Source organism: Tenrec ecaudatus, chromosome 4 (genome assembly GCF_050624435.1).
Source record: "Tenrec ecaudatus isolate mTenEca1 chromosome 4, mTenEca1.hap1, whole genome shotgun sequence".
Taxonomy (NCBI): domain Eukaryota; kingdom Metazoa; phylum Chordata; class Mammalia; order Afrosoricida; family Tenrecidae; genus Tenrec; species Tenrec ecaudatus.
This window is the reverse complement of record NC_134533.1, coordinates 74,805,486-74,831,156: the sequence shown is the minus strand read 5'-3', so window position 1 is coordinate 74,831,156 and position 25,671 is coordinate 74,805,486. Positions and strand designations below refer to the sequence as shown.

The 25,671-nt window shown below is 42.0% G+C and overlaps 1 protein-coding gene across 1 annotated transcript in view; it reads left to right on the top strand.

Moving 5' to 3' along the window:
* The window catches only part of INTS4 (integrator complex subunit 4), a 111,058-nt gene that overhangs the window by 27,828 nt on the left and 57,559 nt on the right, over window positions 1-25,671 (top strand). The window contains exons 5-10 of the mRNA XM_075546338.1: window positions 13,231-13,416; window positions 14,021-14,071; window positions 19,639-19,727; window positions 20,797-20,917; window positions 22,662-22,733; window positions 24,460-24,634. Coding sequence (XP_075402453.1) covers window positions 13,231-13,416; window positions 14,021-14,071; window positions 19,639-19,727; window positions 20,797-20,917; window positions 22,662-22,733; window positions 24,460-24,634 — 694 coding nt within the window. The remainder of the gene's footprint in view (window positions 1-13,230; window positions 13,417-14,020; window positions 14,072-19,638; window positions 19,728-20,796; window positions 20,918-22,661; window positions 22,734-24,459; window positions 24,635-25,671) is intronic.

The window sequence follows — 25,671 nt, the reverse complement described above, 5'->3', positions numbered from 1 at the left end:
TTCCTTGAACTACTACTATAAAAGTAAACATCAAGACAAAGGAAGACTTCTATTCTCAGGTCATCTAATCTTCTACTTTGGGTGCCTAGGCAACAAGGTAGTGTGCCTACCCATCGCTCATGAACCATATACCAGCACCTCATTTGTACATCTTAAAAATCACTTGGAGGCCTCACCTTAATTGGATCAGTTTCCCATGATGTGGGAAGGAGAAGAGCAACTAGTTCGTGCTATGTAACATTATTCTGTGGTCATCTCAAATGAACACTCTCGCAAGCGTGATTAGTGGACCTCACTAGAAATTCAGGTGGCTGTGTAGAGGGCATGTCTGTCTCGGAGAGGGCGACTACCCTTTCCTTGCTGGGTAAACTGCCATTGGGAAAACACTCAACATTAAGTATATAGACCAACAGAAGAAAGCTGATGGTGGGAATGGGGAGGGAGGAGGGGAAAAAAAAGAAAGAAAAAAAAAAAAAAAGAGGACCTGATGCAAGGGGCTTAAGTGGAGAGCAAATGCCTTGAGAATGATTGGGGCAGGGAATGTATGGATGTGCTTTATACAATTGATGTATGTATATGTATGGATTGTGGTAAGAGTTGTATGAGTCCCCAATAAAATGTAAAAGAAGAAAAGAGAAAAAAATGATTAGGGCAAAGACTGTACAGATGTGCTTTATACAATTGATGTATGTATATATATGAACTGTGAAAAGAATTGTATGAGCCCCAATAAATTGTTAAAATTTAAAAAAAAAAAAAAAAAGAAAGCTGATGGTGTCAGCTATCAAAAGATACAGCATCTGGTATCTTAAAGGCTTGAAGGTAAACAAGCGGCCATCTAGCTCAGAAGCAAAGCCCACGTGGAAGAAGCACACCAGCTTGTGTGATCACCAGGTGTCAAAGGGATCAGGTATCAGGCATTAAAGAACAGAAAATCACATCATTGTGAATGCGGGGGAGTACAGATTGGGGACCTAAGACCCATCTGTAGGCAACTGGATATCCCCGTGCAGAAGGGTCATGGAGAGGAGACAAGCCAGTCAGGGTGCAATGTAGCAACAATGAAACATACAACTTTAGTTCCTAAATGCTTCCCCCCCCCCCACTATCATGATCCCTTACAAATCTGGGTAGACCAGAGGATGTACACTGGTACAGATAGGAACTAGAAACATAGGGAATCCAGGACAGATGATCCCTTCAGGACCAGTGGTGAGAGTGGTGATACTGGGAGGGTGGAGGGAAGGTGAGATGGAAAGGGGGAACCAATTACAAAGATCTACTTGTAACCGCTTCCCTGGGTGATGGACAGCAGAGAAGTGGGTGAAGAGAGTGGGTAAAATATGACAAAATAGTCCCTAATAAAATGATTAAATAAAAGATATGACAAAATAATAACAATTTATAAATTATCAAGGGTTCATAAAGGAGGGGGTAGTAGGGAGGGATGGGCAAAATGAGGAGCTCATACTAAGGGCTCTAGCAGAAAGCAAATATTTTGAGAATGTTGATAGCAACAGATGTACAAATGAGCTTGACACAATGGATGGATGTATGGATTGTGATAAGAGTTGTATGAGCCCCCAATAAAATGACTTTTAAAAAAGTATATAGACCAGCATTGGAAGAATAAGCTCAGCATTATAATTGGGCACTTATTTAAAAAAATTATTTTATTGGGGGCTCGTACAACTCTTGTAACAATCTATACATCCATCCATCGTGTCAAGCACATTTGTTGCCATCATCATTTTCAAAACATTTGCTTTCTACTTGAGCTCTTGGTATCAGCTTCTCATTTTTCCCCTCCCTCCTCCACCACCCCTCCCTCATGAACATTTGCTTTCTACTTGAGCCCTTGCTATCAGTTTCTCATTTTTCCCCTCCCTCCTCCACCATCCTTCCCTCATGAACCCTTGATAATTTATACATTATTATTTTTTTCATGTCTTACACTGACCGCTGTCTCCCTTAACCCACTTTTCTATTGTCTGTTCCCCTGGGAGGGAGTTATATGAAGATCATTGTGATTGGTTCCCCCTTTCTGCCCACACCTTCCCCTTCTGGTGTTGCTACTCTCATTATTGGTCCTGAGAGGTTTATCTGTCTTGGATTCCCTCTATTTCCACCTCTTAGCTGTTCCAGTGTACATGCTCTGGCATAGCCAGATTTTTAAGGTAGAATTGGGGTCATGATTATGAGGAGAGGAAGCATTAAAGAACTAGAGGAAAGTTGTATGTTTCATTGATGCTCTACTGCACCCTGACTGCCTCTTCTCTTCCTTGTGACCTTTCTGTAAGGGGATGTCCAATTGTCTACAGATAGGCTTTGGGTCTCCACTCTGCACTCCCCCTCAGTCACATTGATATGATTTTTGTTCTGGGTCTTTGATACCTGATCCTGTTGATACCACATGATCACACAGGCTGGTGTGCTTCTTCCATGTGGGTTTTGTTGCTTCTCAGCTAGATGGCCGTTTGTTTATCTTCAAGCTTTTATGATCCCAGACACTATATCTTTTGATAGCTGGACACCATCAGCTTTCTTTACCACATTTGCTTATGTACCCATTTTGTCTTCAGCAATCGTGTAGGCAAGGTGAGCATCATAGAATACCGGGTTATTAGAACCAAGTGTTCTTGTGTTGAAGGAGTACTTTAGTAGAGACTCAATGTCCTTCTGCTACCTTAATAGTTTACACATGTACATGCCTGTATTTAGGCCTCTATAATGTCCTTTGCTTCCTAGTTTTTTCTCTATTTTCTTTCACTTTCCTCTTGTCCCACTCATTTTTGACATTCACCTGGGTTTTAGTAATTCCTCTTGGCTACATTGCCCTTGATCAAGCCCCACCAGGCATCCTATGCCCACCCTCACTATCGATTTTAGATCACTTGTCCCCTTGTCTCTGGATTTGTTGACAACCCCTTTCCCTGCCTCCCCCTTTCCTGTGTCCCCCTGGAACCGTTGGCCCCGTTGTTTTCTTCTCTGGATTGTTTATGCTGCCTATCTTATCTAGATAGACATGCAGAGACAATAATAAGCACAAAAATAACAGAGCAAAACAACAACAAACAAAATCAAAGACAAAAACAGAAAAGTCTATAAATTGTTTGTTGACCTTTAGGAGTGTTTATGAATGAAAAAGTTTTGCTCTGTCTTGAACCCTTATTATTTCTGTAAATAGTGTCTACCCACCTTATTTATTAATCTGTGCAAATCAACAGTCTATGTATTTTGGTCTAGAAATCTGTGCTACGTGTTTATTTTTCTTGGACATGTAAATTCCTTACAATTCTATTGGCTAAACTAATGATAATATCAATATAACCACCATATGTCCCATGAGGATAATTCATAATGTCCTTTAACAAGGTAATTATGATGACTTTAAATTGGACCAGGGACATATATAAGCCATAGATACATGAATGGATTTGGAGTTTACACTTGATCATAGCCCTAATCTAAGAACAGTTAGTTCTGATGATATGACCCAGCCCTATACCTGCCCCCATGATTTGGTCACTGAAGATTATGTACCTGTAGCAAAGTTGGTGAATAAAGCAGATTGTGCCAAGCAATCAGAAAGAATAGTGTCTCGACTTTAAAGGTTTGTCTTAAAATAATCAGCCAGTCGGTCTGGAGGAAGCAACCAGCCTCTGTCATCCAAGAACGTACATAACCAAACCAAACCCAGAGGAGGGGGCGGCATTAGACCTGAGATTCTGAACACTCGGTTTACTGAAGGCTCTGGATGACAGTGTAAACTCAAAACCCATTCTCAGGACCCTTCGTGCATATTACGCTTCAGGTGCATCCCCTCTGACAGTGAGCCAAGGGTGGGAAAGGCCTTGCTATCACAGTGGCTACTGCAGTTGTACTTAAGTCACAATGGGACCCACATAGCCTGGTGTAAAATATAATTGTTCCAGTGTTTAATATGTTCTGCTTTGTTTTCTATGGAGGTTTTTCTCTATTTCATTCTGTCATTGTTAGGCCATTTGTGGTTTTGAATTTGTATTTTTTTCTGTAAATGAAACCCAGGATAGGTAAACCTGTAGAAACAACAATTGGATTAATAATTTCAAAAGGATATTGTAGGGAGGTGGGCAGGAAGTAGAGAGCTAACAGTGAGTACACCAGTGATCGAAATGGCCCAATTAAAATGTGTGAAAGATCTGAATAGGTAGGTATTTTTCCAGAGAAAATATACAGATAGCCAATAAACTCATTTTAAAAATGCTTGTCATATTTATATGGTAGAATTGGGATCATGATAGTGGAGGAAGAGGAAGCATTTAGGAACTAGAGGGAAGTTGTATATTTCATTGTTGCTACATCACACCCTGACTGGCTCATCTCCTCCCAGAGACTCTTCTGTAGGGGGATCTCCAGTGGCCGACAACTGGGCTTTGGGTCTCCACTCTGCACTCCCCACCTCATTCACTATGATAAGATTTTTTGTTCTGATGATACCTGATACCTGGATCCCTTCGACACCTCGGGATCGCACAGACTGGTGTGCTTCTTCCATGTGGGCTTTGTTGCTTCTGAGTTAGATGGCCGCTTGTTTACCTTCAAGCCTTTAAGACCCCAGATGGTATATCTTTTGATAGCTGTGCACCATCAGCTTTCTCTACCACATTTGCTTATGCACCCTCTTTGTCTTTAGCGGTTGTGTCGGGAAGGTGAGCATCATAGAATGCCAATTTAATAGAAAAAAGTATTCTTGTATTGAGGGAGTACTTGAGTGGAGGCCCAATGTCCTACTACCTTAATACTAAACCTATAAGTATATGCACATAGATCTATTTCCCCATCCTCTTATATAAATATATTTGCATATGTACATGCCTTTATTTAGATCTCTATAAATGTCCTTTGCCTCCCAGCTCTTTCCTCTATTTCCTTTAACTTTCCTCTTGTCCCAGTATTATCATGCTTAGTCTTCATTTGATTTTTCAGTAATTCCTCTTGGTTACATTACACTTGATCACACCCTACCAGGCCTTCTACACCCTCCTCACCACCGATTTGGATAACTTGTTTTTCCCTTGTCCCTGGGTTTGTTAACAACACTACCTTTCCACCCACCTCCCCCTCTCCCATGTCACCCATATGACTAGACCAGAGGATGTACCCTGGTATAGATAGGCACTGGAAACACATGGGATCCAGGGCGGAGGATCCCTTCAGGACCAGTGGTGTGAGTGGTGATACTGGGAGGGTGGAGGAAGGGTGGGTTAGAAAGGGGGAACCAATTACAAGGATCTACTTGTGACCTTATTCATGGGGAACAGACAATTGAAAAATAGGTGAAGGGAGACAGGGCAAGATATGACAAAATAATAATTTATAAATTATCAAGGGTTTATTAGGGAGGGAAAGCAGGGAGGGAAAAGAAAAAAATGAGCTGATGCCAGGGGCTTAGGTGGAGAGCAAATGTTTTGAGAATGATGAGGGCAATGAATGTAGAAATGTACTTTACACATTTGATGTATGTATGGATTGTGATAATAGTTGTATAAGCCCCTATTAAAACAATTTTTAAAATGTTTGTTATGATTAGTCATTACCCATTTACCATGACACATTGCTGTTAAGTCTTTTCCAACCAAGAATACTTTCTTCTATTAAATTGGCATTCTATGATGCTCACCTTCCCGACACAACCGCTAAAGATAAAGTGGGTGAATAAGCAAATGTGGTGAAGAAAGCTGATGGTGCCCCACTATTCAAAGATGTAGCGTCTGGGGTCTTAAAGGCTTGAAGGTAAACAAGTGACCATCTAGCTCAGAAGCAACAAAGCCCACATGGAAGAAGCACACCAGGCTGTGCGATCACTAGGTGCCGAAGGGATCAGATATAAGGCATCATCAGAACAAAAAAATCTTACCATGGTGAATGAGGTGGGGAGTGCAGAGTGGAGACCCAAAGCCCATTTGTTGGCCATTGGAGATCCCCTTGCAGAGGGGTCTAGAGGAGGAGATCAGCCAGTCAAGGTGTGATGTAGTAACAATGAAATATACAACTTTCCTCTAGTACTTAATTGCCCCCCACCCCACTCTCATGATCCGAATTCTACCTTGCAAGTCTGGCTTGACCATAGGATGGACACTGGTATAGATAGGCACTGGAAACGCAGGAAATCCAGGGTGAATGATCCCTTCAGGACCAGTGGTGTGAGTGGCGATACTGGGAGGGTTGAGGGAGGGTGGGTTGGAAAGAGGGAACTGATTACAAGGATCTACATGTGACCTCCTCCCTGGAGACAGACAACAGGAAAGGGGGTGAAGGGAGACGTGGGACAGGGCAAGATATGACAAAATAATAATTTATAAATTATCAAGGGCTCATGAGGAATGGGGGAGTGAGTAGGGAGGGGAAAAAAAAGAGGACCTGATGCAAAGGGCTTAAGTGGAGAGCAAATGCTTTGAAAATGATGAGGGCAATGAATGTACAAATGTCCTTTACACAATTGATGCATGTGTTGATTGTGATAAGAGTTTGTATGAGCCTCTAATAAAATGTTTAAAAAAAAAACAACCCAAAAGCAGACTGCCTCAGCTTTCTCCTGCAGAGTGACTGTTAGGTTCCAGCTGCTGACTTCTGCTTAGCATTCCAATGCTGAACCCACTTCACCATCAAGACTCCTTTCCCTTGTCATTAAATCAAACTCACTGCTATTGAGTTGACCTCGACTCTTAGGGACCCTCTTCTGGGTGCTTTAGGTTTTTAAAATCTTTACTAGAGTGGACAGCCGCATCTTTTGTCTGCGGAGGGCCTGCTGGGTTTGCACTGCCTACCTCCTGCTTAGCAGCCTCGTGTTTGCGTGGCATTGCCACTAGGGTTTCTTTCATTCATTGTTTAGGAAAATACCTACCTAACCAATGATATACTCTGTACAACCCTTGGATGTCAGTAATCAAAAAGATTGACCACTCCAAGTATTACCGAGAGTGCAAGGAAATTAGAGCCCTTATTCATTACATAAGAGTCCTGGTGGCATAGTGGTTACAAGTTGGACTGCTCACCGCATGGTCAGCAGTTGGAAACCAGCAGCCACTGTGCAGGAGAAAGATGAGGTTTTCCATTCCTATATAGAGTTAAAAGTCTCAGAATCCCCCGGGAGCAGTTCTCTCTTGCTCTCCAGGGTCGCTGGGAGTTGGAAAGCGCTTGATGGCAGTGTGTTTGAGTGTTTGATGTACAGTGGAGAAGGACATCTTGCTTGGTGAAGTAGAAGAACAGCAGAAAAGAGGAAGACCCTGTTGAGATGGATAGATACTGTGACTGCAAGGACAGCCGCAAATGTAAGGACAATCGTGAGCATGGTACAGGACCAGGCAGAGCTTTGTTGTGTTGTACATCGGGTTGCTTTAAAATGAGTCAAAAGAGAGATCAAATGACAAAGTGTTAAATTTTAATTTGATTATATCATCATAATCCACTTTCCAGTGCACTTTGCATAATAGCAAGACTATTCACTTCCCTAGTGTATGTATGTTCAGAAGGGATTCACCAGAGACTTATTCCATGTGTGGACCCTGCACGTGGATTTTTGGCCTCTACTGTCACACATAGCCTTCTGAAAACTTGAGTGCTCACAATTTAAAGTCTGATACCATTTTCTTCTTCGGATGTGGATTATATTTACAATCCTGGGATGACACAGAATGGTGTTCTCATTTGCTGAAAATCATCAATTTCAAAGAATTAGAACATGTTAAAATGCAATTGTATTAGTTTCCTACGGTAGTTATAACAACTTATGAAAACCTGGGTGACTTAAAAACAACTGTAAGCCATTAAGACCCCAGACGCTAGCCTCTCTGACAGCCAGGCACCATGTAGTTTCTCCACCATATCTTCAGGGATCTCTTCATGGTAAGACTTGATTGTTGTTAGGTCGGGACTAGAAGTGAGTGGGAGCCCAAGACAGAATGTCTGATTTCTTAAAATCGTTTGTGTTTGCTTTTAGATATAATGACTTTACATAGTAGCAACAACATTTAAGCCATATGAAGTGTATCTCTTTTCCAACAGTGTTCCAGTTTTCTTAGAAGCAACCACTGTTTCTTTTCTTAAAAAATTTTTTTTTTGGATTGTGATTTGGATAAAAGTTTACCGAGCAAAGCAAATTTCCATTCAACCCTTCATACGCGTTTTCTCTCATGCCATCGATTGCCATCCCACAGTATGATGTCACTTCTTGTGTTCCTTTTCCATTGCTCCTTCCTGCCTTCTGAACTGTGCAGGAGCCCTGGTGGCATACGGGCTATGAGTTGGACTGCTAACCGCAGGGTCACTTTGAAACTACCAGTTGCTCCCCTGGAGAGAGACAAGGCTTTCCTCCCTGGTGAAGAGTCAGTCTCAGAAACCCACATGGGCAGTTTTCCCTTGTCCCACACGGTGGCTGTGAGTAGAAATCAATGTGATGGCAGTGAGATTATTTGCCTGTTTGTTTTGGTTCTGAACTTTGTCCTTGAGTAAATGCTGTCCCTTTGATCATAAAGGGTTGATTGTTGTAAAAAGTGTGTATCTCCTGGGTGTGCTGTTCACCCTATAGACTTGTCTGTTATTTGCCTGACTGATAGTTGAGCCGTGGGAGTGAGCTCAGTTCCAGACCTGAAGTGTGATTAAAGGTCATAGTCTCAAGGATTCCACCAGTCTCTCTCTGACCAGTCAGCCTTGTCTTTATTAAGGTTTTGAGTTTTGTTCCCCATTTTTCTCCCACTGTATCCAGCACCTTCTAAAAATCTCCCTTTCAGAACTATTGGTTTTGGTAGCCAGGCAGCAAGTAATTCTTTGGGTCTCAGTTGTCTAGGCTATGGTTTGTGTGGCCCATTGGTTCTCAGGACTAATCGTTTCTCTGTGTCTTTGATTTTTCCTGCACTCTGCTTTGGATGGGGAGAAGACCTATTGTTGCGCCTTTGAGGACTGTTAAGTTTCTTACGTAGTTCTGCAAATACGTCAGCTCATACAGACTGTACATTTTGTGTACACATGCACATGCCCTTTTTCTCTGTAGACAGGTTCTGAACACTACTTTTAAAGTACATCTTCATGATTATTCATGCAATTTGTTTATATGTAAACTTTGTATGCAGTGAACTGTACAAATGTTTAGTGAGTTCTGACAGATGCACACAGTTGTATTAGTCATACCCATATCATGTTAACAGAACATTTACACACACTCAGAAAGTATCTTCTTTACCCTCTGGCTTAAAACACCCCTCACTCATCCTGGTAATCCCTTTTCCAATTTTTACCATAGATTAGTTTGTCCTAATCTGGAAAATGTTTGTGAGTTGTTTTTCCTATTCATTGTACTGAGTTCACTTTGGTAGAATTTTAGTGTTAATTGCTGCTAAGTTGAATGTTGTTCCCCCAAAATCATGCCTATTGGAACCTCAAAATATGACCTTCTTCCCCTTTTTAAAAATACTTTTATTGGGGGCTGTTACATCTCTTATCACAATCCATACATTCCTCCTGTGTGTCAAGCACATTTGCACATGTGCTGCCATCACCATTTTCAAAGCATTCTCTTCCCACTTGATATCAGCTACTCATTTCTAAGGAATTAGTTAAGATAAAATCATACTCAGTTAGGATGGAATCAAAATGCAATGACTAACACCTTACACAAGGAGAGGTCCAGAGACACAGAGAAGAAGGCCATATGACTAGTTAGAAATGGAGTTGAAAAACAAGGAATGCCACAGAGGGCCAACAACCATGAGACCCTAGGAGAAGCAAGAAAGGCTCTTCCCTTGGCTATCCATGGTGCTTGGCCCTGTTGACACTTTGCTTTCAGTCACCTAGCCTCTAGACCGGTGGTTCTCAACCTTCCTAATGCTGTGACCCTTCATACAGTTACTCATGTTGTGGTGACCTCTCAACCATAAAATTATTTTCGTTGCTACTTCATCACTGTCATTTTGCTACTGTTATGAACCAGGCAACCCCTGGGAAAGGGTTGTTCAACCCCCAAAGGGGTGGAGACCCGCAGGTTGAGAAGCGCTGCTCTAACCCAGGGAGAGAATATGTTGCTGTTGTTTTAAGCTTTTTGCAGCAGCCTTAGGAAATGAATGCAATTGCATTTTAGCATGTTCTAATTCTTGGAAAACTGACAGTTTTCAGCAAATGAGAACACCATTCTTATTGTGGAAAATTCTTAGTGAGGGGCAGGAATGCGAAGTGCTTCAGAAACGGAGGGAATGCAGACTGAGTTTTCCACTGCTGTTACTCCGATTTAAGCGTGTAGGAGGTTTGTTCCTCTTACTTGATGTTACAATGCTTAATGTCAAATCATTTGTGCTGCCCGTCATCCCTGTTCTGTTCTTTTTGTTCCCCAAACCATTTTACTAGGAGTTGATCCAGACAGCATGCCACTCTAGAGTTCCTTGACCTTTTTCTCTTTTTCCCACCACAGCCTTTCTGTTGGTTTCTATGGCAAACGCACAGTTAGCTCTTGAAGGCAACAGATAGGCCATAGAGCTCTTGCTTATGCATAAAATGCTGCCTAGATTGATAATGTGAGTGGTTTGTTAGAGTCATTTACACACAAAGTGCACAGAAGTTTTAATCTGTGCTTCAAAACAATCCATTCTGGAGCGGAATAAATCACTAAGTTATTTTCGCCTTATTTAACTTTAGTCTCAGCTTGTAAAAAATGTACTTAACTGCTGATTTTTTTCCCTTTATAGCAATAATTTTTAATGGGCTGGTTAATTTTATTTTGGTATTTAATTTCTGGTAATAGTTGGGGTGTAGCCTGCTTATTCATTCCATTAATAAAAAATGCTGGGACTTTAATGACATAATCAGGTATGTAACTCAAAATCGGAACCTCTGCAGAGGAGACACTGTTAATGATGAGGGCGGTGATACAAGACACGACCTGTAGGTGAAGGACGTCATAAAATGGGACTACTGCTCTGAGCACTAAGTTTCCCATCTCTTGTGGGATAAGATTCAGTGTGTCGTAATAGGTCAGGTCTGTGTCATTGTTGCCTGGTTACCTTAACAGTAGCTGGAAGCTTTTAGCTTCTTTGAAAATCAGTGAAGTATTTGTAGCAGTGCTTGCCTACTTCCAGGGGCTAGTGGTTCAGTTAATAGTTTAATGAGAAATGATGTTTCTGTGCTCAGCATAAGTAGCTCTTTTAAAGAAAGCCTGCTTTATTAGCTGTGACAAGCAGAGTCGTTGGGCAGTTTCCTGTCGGACTCATCAGTCCGTTAGTTCCATCGCCTTATTTTAATAGGTTATTATTATTTTGAGCCCTCACTGTGTATAAGGCATTCTGAAGACATATAATTGTATGTTGCACATTTTCGTGGTTTAAATAACTACGAGGCAAAGAATGAACTCTCAGTTAAAATGCTTGATTGATCCATTTAAAACTGTTTATTGGGATATATAATAAAATAATTTACCCTTGGAACCGGCTCTCCTCTTCCCCAACTATTTCCTTTTTATTCTCAAGTAGGTTTAAGTTTTAGCGCAGAGATGTACCGGACACTGGCATAGGTACTATCATTATAGAATGTCTTGTTTCTCAAAACTGTATTAGCTGATTTTACATAGAGTAATTGTATAATTCATTTAATCCATGTGATATTAAAATTGTGTGCTAAGGGATAGTTGTCTTCTTTCTACAGATTAAAGATTTCTAAAAATGTAAGGGTTTAGGTAGAGGTCCCTGGGCACGAAAGGTTAAGCATTTGATGACTAACCAAAAGGTTGACAGTTTGAACCTATCCAGAGGTGCTTTGGAAGGAACAAAGGAAGCGCTCACCGTCTGCCTCCAGGAGGTCATAGGCCTGAAAGGCTGTGCTCGTGAGCACAGTTCTACTCGGAATTACCTTGATGGCAACTCGTTTTGCTCATTTTTTTTGGTAAGGGACTTACCAAAAATAACATAGATGCTAAGTAGCAGGCAGGGTCAGCAATCAAACCTAAGTCTGATTCCAGTCTGTGTTCATTCTGCTAAGTTACTGAGCCTCTGAAATACGATAGGTAGAGGGGGTCATGCAGTCCGGGCCCTTCTGTGCCCGCATGTTTTAAGGTTTCTCGGGCTGTAGCGTGGAACAGGTTTCCATACTGGCCACACCATTTTGCATTCCCATCAGCAGTGCACAGGGCTCTGACCTCTCCAAAGCTTTTAAAACTCCATTTCTTTCTAAATTAAAGGCCATTTTGAGAGGTGTAGTGGGTGCCCCAAGTTGATACAAACAGTTAATACTTTTAGCTGTTGGAGGGTCAAGTCCACCCAGAATCCCCTCAGAAGAAATGCCTCATGATTTACTTCTAAGAAATCAGCTGTTGAAAATCCCAGGGCTCACACTTCTATTCCCACACAGGGCTCACCATAATTTGAACCAACTTGAGGGCAACTAGTGGTGGAAGTGAAGTGATACCTCATTGTAGTGTTAATTTGCTTTTCTTTATTGACCAGTGAAGTTGAACATCTTTTCATGTGCTTCTTGGTCAGGTGTATATCTTCTTTGGAGAAATGTCTACTCAAATTCTTTGCCCATTAAAAAAAATTACCATATATACTCGAATATAAGGTGACCCGAGTATAAGCCGAGGTACCTAATTATTACCTGGGAAACCAGACAAACTGATTGACTCGAGTATAAGCCTAGGTGGGAAATGCAGGATGTGAATTAACACAGAGACCAGAGGGGAGAGACGGAGCGCAGCCACAGACACATCCTTACCAGTTCAGCTGCTGGCGTAAGTGAATCACTCCAGGTGCTTCTGCGAATTTGAGCCGTCCATGTCATAGGACGGCTCTGATTGGTTAGATGTGAGTAAACAAACATTCAAAGCCCTGCAGTGTCAGTGGGGCTTTGAATGAACAGCGGAGGAATGGCAGTCACCCGCGAGATGTTACACCTCGCTGGGGTACCACTGACCTGTGTATAAGCCAAACCCCAGTTTTTCAGCACGTTTTTTGACGGTAGGTTGTCTTTTTTTTTAGGTAATTTTATTGGGGCCTCTTGTCTTTTTCTTCTTGAGTTTTAAGAGTTCATTATTATCTAGATATTAAATCCTACTTAGATACATGATTGGTAAGTGTTCCTCCGATTATGTGTTTTATCTTTTCACATTCCTGATAGTGTCTTTAATGCACAAAATTGTTAAATTCTTATGAGGTCTAATCTACCTTTTTATCCCTGTTGCTTAATCATGCTTGTTTATTCTCCTTTTGATAGCACCTGACAGATACCTCCCATGGTGTTAGAAATAAGTGCCTGCAATTACTTGGCAATCTTGGCTCTTTGGAGAAAAGTGTCACAAAAGATGCAGACGGCTCAGCTGCCAGAGATGTCCAGAAGACTATAGGAGACTACTTCAGTGACCAGGACCCTCGTGTCAGGACCGCAGCGATAAAAGCCATGGTAAGAACAACCGTAGAAACCAAGTAGGGACACCTTTTTTGTTTTGTTTTCACTTGTCTTTGAACTCCCCCTGCATATACCTGCACACTCTGAGGAAGATGATGATGTTGGGGTCACAGGACTCAAGGCAAAAATTTCTATTGATTAGTGATTCTCTGGTAGCTCTCACTTAATTTTTCTTTAACAAGAAATGTATAACCTATACCTGTTATAACATAATACCAAGTGAAACCCTCTAGTAAGGAGGGATTTGGCATTGTATTATGATTGGTACGTATTATTCATTCCATGTTTCAGAAATACAGGGGAAAGTATCACGGGGGCATGGTGGGGGTGCCTTTTGGGGAGATGGTGTTAGCCATTTCTTCTGTGGCCTTCTTAACATTTTATATATATTTCTCCCTTGTAACATGGGTTAGATTTATTGAAGGACTGACCATTTCCACTGAAAAGCCTTTGACCAGGTTTATTATTTATATATCACTGACTTTTGACTAAAGGGAATTATGTTAGTCCACTGTAATGAGGGAAGTACATGAGATTGTGAAGTCATTGGAAATAATGACATTTTCCCCAAATTCATAATGATATATTTGTTATCTAGTTACAGCTTCATGAAAGAGGACTGAAATTACACCAAACAATTTATAATCAGGTACTGTAATGGTTACTGTCTGGGGGGAAGGGAGATACCAAGAAACTGGGAGGATATCACTTTGGTTGGAAGCATAAGGACTTCAGCTAGCTAGGATTGGCATCCTTGATTAGAATGAATGTGAAATCATGTGTTTTGGGTTCTGAATCAGGACATGTAAGGTAACAGCACTATCATGTGCAAAGGACTTAACAGGGGTTTAGACAGCTCACTGTGAACACAGGAGCTTTTAAAGAGAAGTATTGCTGATTTTTGTTTTGATTGGACCATACATGAAGTCATTTCTGGGCAGCACTTGGCTAACTAGAGAGTAGTTACTAAAGGAATCAACCAAGATCATGGGAATCATTTTAACAATTCTCATCAATATAACAATATTGGGGTGGGGAGGCAAACTGAAGTGGTATTGCTAGGAGAAACGGATTGCTTACCAAAAGGTCTTACAAGGTGATATTTCTCTTGGAGAATGATAGAATGAATCTTAACGAGAGGGGATCCGATCTATTCTCATATACCAGATTTTGTTAGCTTATTATCTTATTTGGTTGTGCTAAAACAAAAAGTGTGAAATTAGGGCTCTGGTTCTAGGGGAAGTTTTCCTCCTGTCAACTCTTGGGGAAGTTCCTTGTCTGCTTTCAACCTCTGTGGGGCTGGTGCCCTTGGTGCTCCCCTTGTGTCTTGTTGTCAGTCTTTCCCTGGGTCTGGGAGGTTTTGAGTGCCAGAGCCTGGGCTCCAAAGGATGAATTCCAGCCAGCTCTTCCTTGGTGTTAGTGGTGGTTCCCTCCCCCTCTGCTCACTTTTCTCCTTTTATCCCTTGTAAGATAAATGTGATGCTGGTCATAGCCCAGTGAAATTCCTCATACATTGGATCAAGGCTGTGGTCTGAGTAAGAGTATTGCATCCTACCCTAATCCCTTTACAAGTCATGGCTGATCACCTAAGCTCACAGCAGGAGAGATGCTTGCATTGTTGCATAACAGCCAGGCGCATCAGTGCCTAACTGATAAATCACTGAGTATGTGGCTCAGCCAAGTTGACACATACATACTTTGGCAGGGAACACAGTTCAATCCATGATACTTACCCACAGTGATTTCATCTCTCACAAGAAGGTGATAATTAGCCAAGCCCCACGTGAGTGAGATATAAACAAAATATATTCCTTTACAAAGTGAGCTCTGTGCAAAATATTTGAATTGGTATGACCACTGTCTTCTTTCCCCAAAGGAAACTATGTGGGAAGCCACATGACTAAGGTGGCAACGGGAGGAAGTAGAGTTAATTGGATGATCCAGATGCTTATTGACCTAAGACTGTCAGTAATCCAAGTGAGCAATGATGAGGGCTTCCAAGTACTGAGGATAGAATGATGGAAGAGCGTTTGAGCTGTAAGGCGGATTTTGGCACCATATGAGTTTGATTTTGGTGAAAGATTGGTGAGTCATCCACAAAGAGAGATCCAGGGAGTTGGTAGTTGAGAAGATCGGGAGCTCGGGACTAATAAGAGCTTGATTGAGATGGGTATTTGGAGTCATCAGTATCTAGAAGTTACTCAGGGAGAGTAGATCACAACAGAGGTAGACCCATGGTGGAGCCTAGGAGAATTTCCAACATTCAAGAGATAGGAAAATGCCCATCTCTGGTAAAGGAGTCCTTAGAATGGCCCTGGAATAGTGGTGACTTATTGGGCTGCTAACTGCAAGGTCAGCAGTTTGAAACCACCAACTGCTCTGTAGGAGAAAAACGAGGCTCTCTAATCCTACAAAGAGTTGCAGTCTCCAAAATGCTGAGGGGAAGTTCTACCCTGCCCTGTAGGGTTGCTACAAGTCAAAATTGACTTGATGGCATCGAGTTTTTTGATATATATATATATATATATATATATATATATATCCCAGAAAAGGAAACGGTGTTCTCATAGCCAACACTATAAAATACTGTTTATAGGTGAATTAGGATAGGGCTGAAGCCCATCCACTGGTTTTAGTAACAAACTGGCCTTTAGTGAGTTTGTAGAACGCTCTTTTTGTGAATCGGTTGGTATGGAAGTCAATTGAATTGGAATTAATTGAAGTGTGGCAGTTAATTAATGATTGTAGATGGTTCTGTAGAGAAATGTGACTGACAAGAAGGAAGGCAGGATGAAAGATAGTTTCATAGACTGGAAGGTACTTGCTGGGTGTAGTTATATGCAGAAGGGAGAATCAATTATTTGGAATAAGTTGAAAACAGAAGAGACAAAGGGCAATAAATTTTGGTCTGTGTTTCTTGAGACAGAAAATGGGATTCCCTATCTGAACAGATATTAATGAGCACAGAATATACAAGACGGAACATGTTAGAGAAAATCCTGATGTAGGAAAGGCAGACAATTAACTAGTAAACAGTGATTTCAGCGCAGGAGTAGTGTTATGAGGTAACCAGGGGTTCTGTGAGTGAACCACAAGGAGGACCTGTTTTGGAAGATGGTTGGCCTGTATCTGGAGATGATGGGATCCATGCGTGGAGGATTAGGGACTCAAAGGACTTCCCTTCAGATTCGGAGAAAACAAGGTGTGAGAAATTACCATGTGAGTAATTTATAGCTGTAGGAGTAGATGCTGAGGTAATGGAATAAACGGCCTGAGGAGGAAGCACTCCCTTGGGGAATGGGAGTGGAAAAGGAGTGAAAGGCTTCAGAGTAGGCCATTAACCCTCCATGAGCCTCCAGCCTCCTTGGGCGCGTGGTCTTCTCTGACTGCTCAGCAGCCCTTTCGAGGTTTGCAGAGTGGGTGTAGCAGGAATCCTGGGTGATAGGGGAAGGAAGCCTGCTGGCGGTGCCATCAGGAGACTGAAGTAAAGGAAAAGTATGGAGCCCAGACAGTGTGGCTCATGTGGACCTCAGAGGGGATGCGGTTAAAGCAGTGGCTCTTAACCAGGGTGATTATGTTATCCAGGGGACACTTAGCAACATCTGGAAGTGTTTGTGGCTGTTACCTGGTAACGGGAGGGAAATGCCACCATCATCTAGTGGGTGGAGCCAAGGATGCTGCTGAACCTCCTACAACACACAGGGCAGTTACCCATAACAGCAAATTATCCAAAATGTAAATGTGACTAGGTTGAGCAGCCCTGGTTAAAAGGACTGGCAGGTTCAGTGGGTGCAATGGGTGAAGTCATGGAATACCGAGAGCAGTAGTATGCTATGATCAGAGCATGGGACATGAGTTGTAAAATTTCAGAAACGGACCTGTTGTGGCTGTCAGTCTAGGATATTGCCATGGCTATTAGTGGAGTAGAGGTATTTTGGTTTAGATCAAAGTAAAGCAGATAGGTGTTCAAATGAACTTGTGCTAAGAGATGTATGCCAGGAGTAAATGAAGGGGGAGGAAGAGAGATTGGAGCACATCCTGGCCCACCAAGCCTTGAGGACGATATCTGTCCTCTGAGCAGCCAATGCACAGAGAGGACCATATGGCCGGCCCCACTATGAGACATCCCCCACTGACCCGTAGCCCAAGGTGGACAACACTGGAGACACAGTGTGGGAATGTGCCCAATCTGACTCCCCCACAATGAGGCAAAACACTAGTGGCAGGCAACAGAACACAAAGGGAGCAGAGCAAGGAATTCCCCAGGGAATACCAAAAATAGACTTTGGGGCCAGGCTGTGGCACCTCATCACACTTAACCGGAAAATACCTCTAAAGGTCAACAAATAGACCTTGAACTATTTACAGGCTTTTCTTTTTTTTGTTGTCATTGTTTTTTTTTACTGTTGTTTTGTTTTCATTTATTGCTTTGTTTTGCTCTAGTTTTTTGTGCATATTATTATCTCTGCAGGTCTAGCTAGATAAGATAGGTGGGATAAACAATCTGGAGGAGAAAACAATGGGACCGATGGTTCTGGGGGAACATGGGAGAGAGGGAGGCAGGGGAAAAGAAGTGGATGTTAACAAACCCAGGGACAAGGGAACAACAAGTGATCCACAATTGGTGATGAGGAGGGTGTAGGAGGCCTGGTAGAGCTTGATCAAGGACGATGTAACTGAGAGGAATTACTGAAACCCAAATGAAGGCTGAGCATGATAGTGGGACAAGAGAAAGGTAAAAGGAAAAAGAACCAGGAGGTAAAGAACATTTATAGAAGTCTAAATACAGGCATGTACATTGTAAATATATTAATATATAATGATGAGAAAATAGATCTATGTGCATCTATTTATAGGTTTAGTATTACGGTGGCAGATGCTCATTGGGCCTCCACTCAAGTACTCCCTCAATGCCAGAACACTTTGTTCTTTGAAATTGGCATTCCATGATGCTCACTTTCCTGACATGATTGCTGAGGACAAAGCAGGAGCATAAGCAAAAGGGGTGAAGAAAGCTGATGGTGCCTGGCTATCAAAAGACATAACATCTGGGGTCTGAAAGGCTTGAAGGTAAACAAGCGGCCATCTAGCTTAGAAGCAGTAAAGCCCATATGGAAGAAGCACACCAGCCTGTGTGATCACGAGGTGTTGAAAGGATGAAGTATCAGGCATCGAACCAAAAAAATCAAATCATTGTGAATGAGAGAGAGTGCAGATTGGGGACCCAAGACCTATCTGTAGGCAACTGGACATCCCCTTACAGAAGAATCACGGGGAGGAGACGAGCCAGTTAGGGTGCAATGTAGCAGCGATGAAACATACAACTTTTCTCTACTTTTTTAATGCTTCCTCCCCCCACTATCATGATCACAAGTCTACCTTACAAATCCAGGTAGACCAGAGGATGTACACTGGTACGTATAGGAACTGGAAACACAGTGAATCCAGGACAGATGATCCCTTCAGGACCAGTGGGGAGAGTGGCAATACCGGGAGGGTAGAGGAAAGGCATAGAAAGGGGGAACCAATCACAAGGATATCCATATAACCCCCTCCCTGGGGGATGGACAGCAGAAAAGTGGGTGAAGGGAGAAGTCGGACAGTGTCAGACATGACAAAATAATAATAATAATTTATAAATTATCAAGGGTTCGTGAGGAAGGGGAGGCAGGGAGGGAGGGGATAATGAGCTGATACCAAGGGCTCGAGTAGAAAGCAAATGTTTTGAGAATGATAATAGCTATGAATGTACAAATGTGCTTGACAGAATGGATGTATGTATGGATTGTGATAAGAGTTGTATGAGCCCCCAATAAAATGATTAAAAAAGAGAGAGAGATGTGAGCTTTGTTTGGTGTTTGGGCCTGTGAGCAGTCTTTGCTAGGCTTAGTGCCATTCACATGGTTTTTGGGTTGGGTTTTATGGTCAGACAAGGGTGGAATGAGGGAGATGGGAGGAGGGAGGGGAGAGAGAGAGAGAGAGAGAGAGAAAGAGAAAGTGGTGGTTGGGGTGGAGTACACACTGTTAGTGGTGGTTGGGGCCTCAGAGCAGCTGACTGAGGCCAAGCACTCTTTAGGTTGGGCCAAGATTCGAGAAGCTAAAATCACCCACGGGTATATTGATTTATATTCTTATCTAGCACCTTATTTTGAAAATACTTTGATCATCACCTGGGAGTGCACAGAATTAATAGACTTTGGGGATTTTTCTTTGCAGGCCTGTAAATTGCTCTCTGACGATTACGAACAAGTGCGCAGCGCTGCAGTGCAGCTTATCTGGGTTGTCAGTCAGCTCTACCCTGAAAGGTCAGTGTGGGCGCAAACCTTTGTTTGTTGCTCTTCACTCTTCGCATCCAGCAAACAGGCTACCACCAGAATGTGACCGCCGATCAGATTTCTGATGGTGCTGTGGACGGGCGGGAAGCAAAGACTGCAAATCACAACTCAGGCCCTCCTCTGTTTTCAGCCTGGTTTGGAACGTTGTGTCCCTTGGGAAAGGGAATTCACTCGTGCACCCCACGTTCAACATCTGTAGATAAAGAGATTGGCCTACTCTCTCTAGTGCTTTTCAGTCCTGACGAAAACTTAAGTCTCTTAAATTGTTTAGAAAATATAAATGTCAGACAGAGGGCCCAAGTAAGTTTAAAATAATTATCCCCCCCAAAATAATTATCCCTAATGTAGTATTTCTTTTATGGCAAAACTTAATTTTTCTTTTTTTCATCAAATCATTTAATTCTCACGATTCTGTGAGGTGAGTCAGATATTATTTATTCTCTTTTATAGACATGCTTCAAAGAAGCTAAGTAACTTGCCCTAGTTTTATAATTGACACATGACTAAGCAGTGCTCAAGACCAAGACCAGGGCTCCTCCTCAGTAAACTGCCTGCTACAATTAGAAAGCTGGAGTGAGTTGGTAACCCTACATATAGGACAAGGCACCATTGTATAGTGCATTAGTGTATCAGCACTTGGGGTGGGGGAGACTAACTAGGAATTATTTCTTCTTTTGGGACCAGATTTGCAAGTATGCTTTATATGATTCATTTGGAGATTTACTATAGTAACAGCAGTGCAATTGTAGGAGAGAATAAGCATAGATATAAACACTCTGGTAGCTAGTTTGTGATAGCCTCACAAATACTGACCCTTAGGTGACTTAAACTCCTTTGTTCAAGACACTGAAGTTTTTCATTACAACTGAAATGGTTGGTTTTTATTCCCAGTGTGATTGGCTTTACTCTGAAATGTATTCTTATTATTCTAGGATTTGAACTTCTCAGTTATCATTTCCATGTGTGTCAACTATTCTTGTTTTGTTAAACTTGCAGCCTTAAGCTTATGTTTTGTCATACGTGGTTTCATTTAATTTAGCATTGTCCCAATCCCTTCTTCTAATGAAGAAATTCGCTTAGTTGATGATGCATTTGGAAAAATTTGTCACATGGTCAGTGATGGCTCCTGGATGGTTCGAGTTCAAGCTGCAAAACTATTGGTAAGTTGTGCTTTCTTTAATGAACCTTTGGACAAAGACTACTTAACCAGGGCTCTGCACCAGCTCAGCCCAGTTTGTTCACGCTTTATAAAGCAACACTGCAATGAACCCGAATTCCTAAATGTGAGTGAATCAGAATGCTAACCAGAATGGGAAAAATAAGGGTTGAAGCCCTGTTGGAACCTTGTCACCCTCTTAGAAAACAAGTTGGTTTCAGAGCAACCAAATCTATTGACCAACTGAATGGAAAACAGTGGTGCCCGCCTCAAAATAATTCTGACTGAAAAAGAAAATTCTGGCTGTAAAGTGCTGAATGAGTTTAGTTCTGGTGTAGTCTCTTTAGTCCTAATTCAATGTCATGTATCAGGGGCCTGAAAAGACTCACTGCTCCTCCCCCAGCTCCCCAGTTCCAGTGCTTTAAACATAACGCAGTGATGAGACTTTGGACTTACAAGCCATCATGCATCAGTAAGAAGAGTATTTTCCATTGTTCGTGGCTTACAAGATGAGCATTGTTCAGATGTAGATTGTATCAGAAAACTCAAACTCTCCAGAAGAGGTTGGCTTTCCGGTATCTGTAGTTGACTGTAATGCAGCAGAGCAGCTTAGTTCCCAAGGACTCAGATCCGCAGGGCCACAGGCACAACTGGTAAATGAATCATAATTGGTTTCTCTTTAGGATCTGGCTCTTAGTTTACAGATTTCTTCTAATGTTGAATTTCTCTTACTCATTGAGAGTTAAGTCTTAATTTGTAAGCTCTCACAAGGCTTTGCTCCTTAGAAAGAAGGATGGCTATACTTTGTCTCATGTACCTTGGACGTGCCATCAGAAAGGACTAGTTCCTGGGAAAAGACATCGTGCTCTGTATAGGGTCAGCAAGAGAGAGGCAGACCCTTGAGACCGACCGCAAACCTAGTCAACATTGTGCGGCTGGCCCGGGCCCAGGCCCAGGCAGGGTTTCATTCTGTGGTGTGTAGGGTGGTTGAGTTGGAATCCGTTCACTGGCACCTAACAGCAGCAGCAGCAGCAGCCCGTCTGTCTGTCCTGTATTTTGGGCACCCCATCCTACAGTCCATTCAAGCAAACACTTGTTATTTCCCACATGGCATTCTCTCAGCATCTGTACTTTTAATTCCAGTTTTCCAGATGCACCTCTTCATGTCTCTTCCCGACAGTGATTGTTCTGTAAGTTTCCTTCGCAGTCATTGTAAATGGCTATTACACTTACCCTATCGTAACACACTTGCTTCTTGTCAGTCTCCCTCACTGGTTGCTGAGGTTATTAGATATAAAAGTGGTGTTTTATTTTTCTGTTCCTGGAGACTGTAGAGATGGTAGACATATAGCCGAATGGTTGCTAAGTAAATACTTGTATTTTTGAATGGGTGAGTGAGTGCACAGGAATGACGAGACAATACAGAGTAATGGTTAAGTCCAAGGATTCTGGGTCATCCAAGTTCTTACCTCAGTACTGGAACTTATTACTTCTGCGTGTCTTTTTTTTTTTTTCATTAAAAAATGAGGCTAATAATAGTAATTACTTGATAGAACAGTAGTGTCCTACCAAGTTCTTATTACAGTACATAGCACATAGTCAGCTCTATTTCGGAATAGCTGTTAATGTTTTTCAATTGTCCTGATGATGATGTCCTTGACTATCAAGGATAATATGGCATGATTACATACTTAACTTGGTTTTAAACTTTGAATTTTATGATAATTTGCTTTGGATTTTCTTTCTAGGGTTCTATGGAGCAAGTCAGTTCTCACTTTTTGGAGCAGACCCTTGACAAGAAGCTAATGTCAGATCTGAGGGTAACTTGAATTCTTTGTGTTTAAACCAGACTTTTGTAACCGACACAATATGTGATACCTGAGGTGTGTTGATTTGATTTTCCAGCTCATGCATTTAAGTTAATGTAGGGTCACTGCATTACATTTCAATTTAAGACCTTGGCAATTTGAGCCAAATTATAAGCTACTTCATTAAATATTGCCCAGGTTGTGTTTTACAAAGCCTAGGAGAGGTTATTTGTATTTGGTAAAAAACTTATAAGATCTTATTCTGTGAGATGGTATGACCTTTTAGAGCTCCTTTTCCAACATTTCTTCCCATGGGAGAGTGAGCAAATTCTTTTCCCAAAATGTCCCTCATGGAGTGCCCTGAAGCTTTGACTATTGATACTCCTCTGACATGATTGCTAGAATTAAATAAGAGTCTGAGTAAATATCTAAATTTTAAAATTATAATAATTAAGAGTTAAAGGATCTTTGATCAATGTTGGACAGGGGGAAATGATTGCTTATAATTCTCTCCCTAATATCAGTCACTTTGGTGTATTTCTTCTCAGCTCTTTGCTTATTTTTCCAGTTTGCCATCTGTATACCCAGCATTTTTATTGGCTGTTTAATCTGTTAAATAACAATCATTTCTTATTCCTTCCAATCTATTGGACATTTTAGATTCTCCAAATTTCTCCACCATTGCAAATCACATAAAGATGGACATCTTCATATATATTGTCTCTTTGCCTTTTTTGAGTTTTTCTCTTAAGAAATTTTTATGCTTGGTTGAGAAGTTCACGTCTATAGTTCATGAAGTATTGGCATATGGATGTCACGAACAGAGAACACTCAGCACCGTTACTATGGCATTGCCTTCATCTGAGATCAGTTTTTGATTTTAAGCATTTTCTTGATGTAGGGTAGAAGTGTAAGAAGTAAATGCTCATGGTAGATGATGAGGGATGACCAATGGGAAGTTTCTAAGACACGACATAGTTGTGTTAAGTTTTACAGTTGTGTTTAGTTCCCCCCTGATCCACACCCTTTCGACTCAAGTGCTATATCTCATCAGTGCCTCTGAGACAATTGACCAGGCAGATTTAGACTAACATGGAGAAAGATCATAAAGGGCTAATGTATAAAAGATAGAATGCCAAGTCATTTGTGTGAAAATTGTAAATGCCCAATGGACTTGGTATTTGCATTCCTCAATAACTATACTACCCTTTGGGCAATCTCTGTGGGAAGTGAACTTACTGAAGGTTGCTTAGTGACCACAATGTCCAAGCAGAAAATATCATCGCCAAATAGAGATATATTTCTTTCTCTTTTTACTGCTGGTTGGTTGGTTGTTTTTGTTTTGCTTTGTTTTTTGAGTTATCTTTCTACGGAGATGGAAGAGATTGTTTGCTTGAACCAGTGTTGCCTTCCCAGGACAGTGCTTGGAGAGGAGCGCTGCTGTTATCTACCTCTTTGGCTCTTCCTTTCCCACATTGCCTTGACTGCCAGCGCCTGCCTAACTGACACATTCTTCAGTCGTCTTCACTCGCTGTCATCACAGTACTGTCAGGGATTGTAGGCCGGGAGCCTTTAGATTTCTTGAATGTTGGATTTGCATTTCTTTACTTGGAAACACTGAGTATTTCCTTTTAAAGTGCAACTCAGGGTACTTCCTACCTTCCCATGTCCTCTGGGGTGCATCGGACTCCTTAGTCATGAACCTCCAGCAAGTGCTAATTGTTATTGCTCTCTCCAGAGGAAAAGAACTGCCCACGAACGTGCCAAAGAACTTTACAGTTCAGGAGAGTTCTCCAGCGGCAGGAAATGGGGAGATGATGCTCCCAAAGAAGAAGTAGATACAGGGGCCGTGAACTTGATCGAGTCCGGAGCCTGTGGAGCCTTTGTTCATGGGTTGGAAGATGAGATGTATGGTGAGTATGACCACATAATAACAGTGCCCATCTGTTGAGTGAGTGTGGTCTGGCTGGCATTGTACTGGGGGTTGAAGAAAAGGTGTGGGGACCACTTCTGACTTTCTTAGGCTGCAATAGGGAGGAGAGTGTGCCCCCACACCTGAACACGGCCTACTGCCCCAAGGGAGAGAGAGGTCAGACGTGCCTCCTCCGTCCATTGTTCTTTATCCTATTCTGACACCAACTGTTCTTCCCGTAGTACTCTTATCTTTTGGCTGGGTTCCATAATCCATTGCCGTCGCCACACAGAACTCGCAGACAATACTCACAATTATGGCGGTGAATTAGAGAATTTAACAGATTACCACAAGCCAGGATCAGAAGGCAGTGAGGTTACAGTTACTAGTCTGCATCAGTGCCTCTCCTCAGCCAGCAGCCAAGTCTCTTCCTCTGGTCTTCAGCGTGCCAGTCAGGCAGTTCCCTGGTCTCTGCTGCCATAGGCCAGGAAGCCTCCCTCTCTCAATGCCTCTGGTCTTGATGATGCTCCTTTGCTTTCTCTTGGACTCCATTGTCACGGCCTCTGCTACTTCAGACAAAGATCTTGCACGTGCTCCATTGGTGGCTGCTCTTCCTTCATGGTCCAGAGATTCTCTTCTGCTTCTGATGCCTCTGATTACTTCTGACCCCTCTCTTCAGTGTTTTGTACACTCATTTGTTGGGAGGTACAGCGATAAGGATTAAAGAGCCATATTTAAGCAATTTCGCTTCACTGCAGGGGCTTACATGGATTGGCGGTAGCTACTACTGTCTTTATTTTACAGACTCAGGAGGCTGAGACCCAGGTGGCATGCTACAGTGGTTAAGAACATGAACATTAGTTTAATACCCAGAACCCCAAGTTTAAATTTCAGCATTCCCATAAAGCAGAAATAACAGTGTCTGAGTTGTGAGCATTATATGAAGTTATCTACATGTAAATAGCTGGCTCAATACATGACCCACTCAGAAAGCAACTAAATACTGGTAGTTAGAAAAGTGATATTATTGATATCTAT